Here is a 1,620-nt window from a genome sequence, read left to right on the forward strand (position 1 = left end):
TGTGTAGTGTCCAACCTCCTAGACTCAAATGATATACCCAGAGATCTGATGTGCCTTTTGGTTAGCCTAGGGTCCAGCCTCCTAGACTCAACTTATATACCCAGAGATCTGATGTGCCTTGTGGTTTGCCTAGTGTCCAACCTCCTAGAGCCAAAGCATAATCTCCTGTGTTTTACCTCTTATATTGGAATCATCAGCAGATTTGAGGGCACCTTACATTAAGGGGACACACAAGAGATCACCAGCTGTCCCCCTGTTTGATGTAATGTAAAAAATGCTGCAGAATGTTTCTCGTACAATGACTTCACCTCATATTTTTATGTTTTCAGGTATTGAAACTACAGTGGACTTAAACGAAACAATCCAGTTTTTAATGGAATTTAAAAAGTATATGAACAGCTGGACGGTGACAAGGCTTACGCCCTCCGCCTATACTGTGGTTCTCTTCGTGGCTCTTCCTCTCAATATATTGCTGATCATTGTGTTCTTGGTGAAGGTGAAGGTGAAAAAAACAGCAGTGGTGTACCTGCTGAACCTAGCCGCTGCTGATATGCTCTTTCTTTGTATTCTACCATTCCAAATTTCGTACCGATTCTCAAAAAATAACTGGCAGATGGGGGAAGAGATGTGCCGATTTGTCACTGCCACATATTTCATTAGCATGCGTGGATCCATCCTGCTGATGATGAGTATTAGTATGGACCGGTTCCTGGCTCTGGTCTACCCGATCCAGTCCCTTCCCTGGCGCACAGTGAGACGAGCCTGGCTGGTGTGTTGCTGCATCTGGGTGATATTGATAGCCAGCACCGTGCCGATTATCACAGCACAACAAACCCGAGAAATTCCCAGTCTAAATATCACAACTTGTGCTGATGTTCAGAATGCCGAATTGGCTGAAAAGCTTCAAATATACCTCTATTTGATCATTTACATGGTACTTTTATATTTCTTACCTTTAATTTGTACAGCCTTCTGTTACATTAGAATCATCCGCACTCTCAGCGCACCGGGCATGCAGAGCTCCCAGAAGAGATCCCGAGCCATCTTCCTGAGTGAAGTAGTGCTGTTTGTGTTTGTCTTCTGCTTTGGCCCAGCCACTATTATTTGGTTCATGTTTTTCCTGAAGAGCAAAGTCAGTAATTTCCTGTACATGATCTACGTCATCAGTGTCAGTGTGTGCAGTCTCAGTTGTTGTATGGATCCTCTGATCTATTGGTTTGCATCCTCAGATTTGAAGGCACAAATCTATAACCTGCTGAGATGTAATAGAGAAAAGAAACCACTAGTAAACTCCACATGCGAGACACAAGAAACCACCTGAAATTTCCAGGCTTCTAAACTGAGATGATAATATTTCCCCTATCTCGTTCCTCCCCCTCCTGAAGTTAGCATTGAGATTAATAGGACAGCCATTGGTTCCTCCAGGCATGTGCAGGTGCTAGGTGTAATCCTAGACTCTGACCTCTCCTTCAGTTCTCATATCCAGTCACTGGCTAAATCTTGCCCCCTTAACCTCCATAACATTTCCAGAATTTGCCCCTTTTTACCTTATGACACCACAAAACAGCTTATTCATCTCTTGCCTTGACTAGGGCAGCTCTCTTCTTCTTGGCCTTCCTC

At 43.9% G+C, this 1,620-nt stretch overlaps 1 protein-coding gene across 1 annotated transcript; it reads left to right on the forward strand.

Moving 5' to 3' along the window:
- Positions 1–298: 298 nt before the first annotated feature.
- Positions 299–1,321, forward strand: LOC309549576 (proteinase-activated receptor 1-like; the record flags this gene model as incomplete). The annotated part of the gene is made up of 1 exon (XM_082249948.1): positions 299–1,321. The coding sequence occupies one exon, from the start codon at positions 299–301 to the stop codon at positions 1,319–1,321; it is 1,023 nt and encodes a 340-aa protein (XP_082106074.1).
- Between the last annotated feature and the right edge of the window lie 299 nt (positions 1,322–1,620).

The sequence above is a fragment of the Pelophylax lessonae genome (genome assembly GCF_965119305.1).
Source record: "Pelophylax lessonae genome assembly, chromosome: 1".
NCBI lineage: Eukaryota > Metazoa > Chordata > Amphibia > Anura > Ranidae > Pelophylax > Pelophylax lessonae.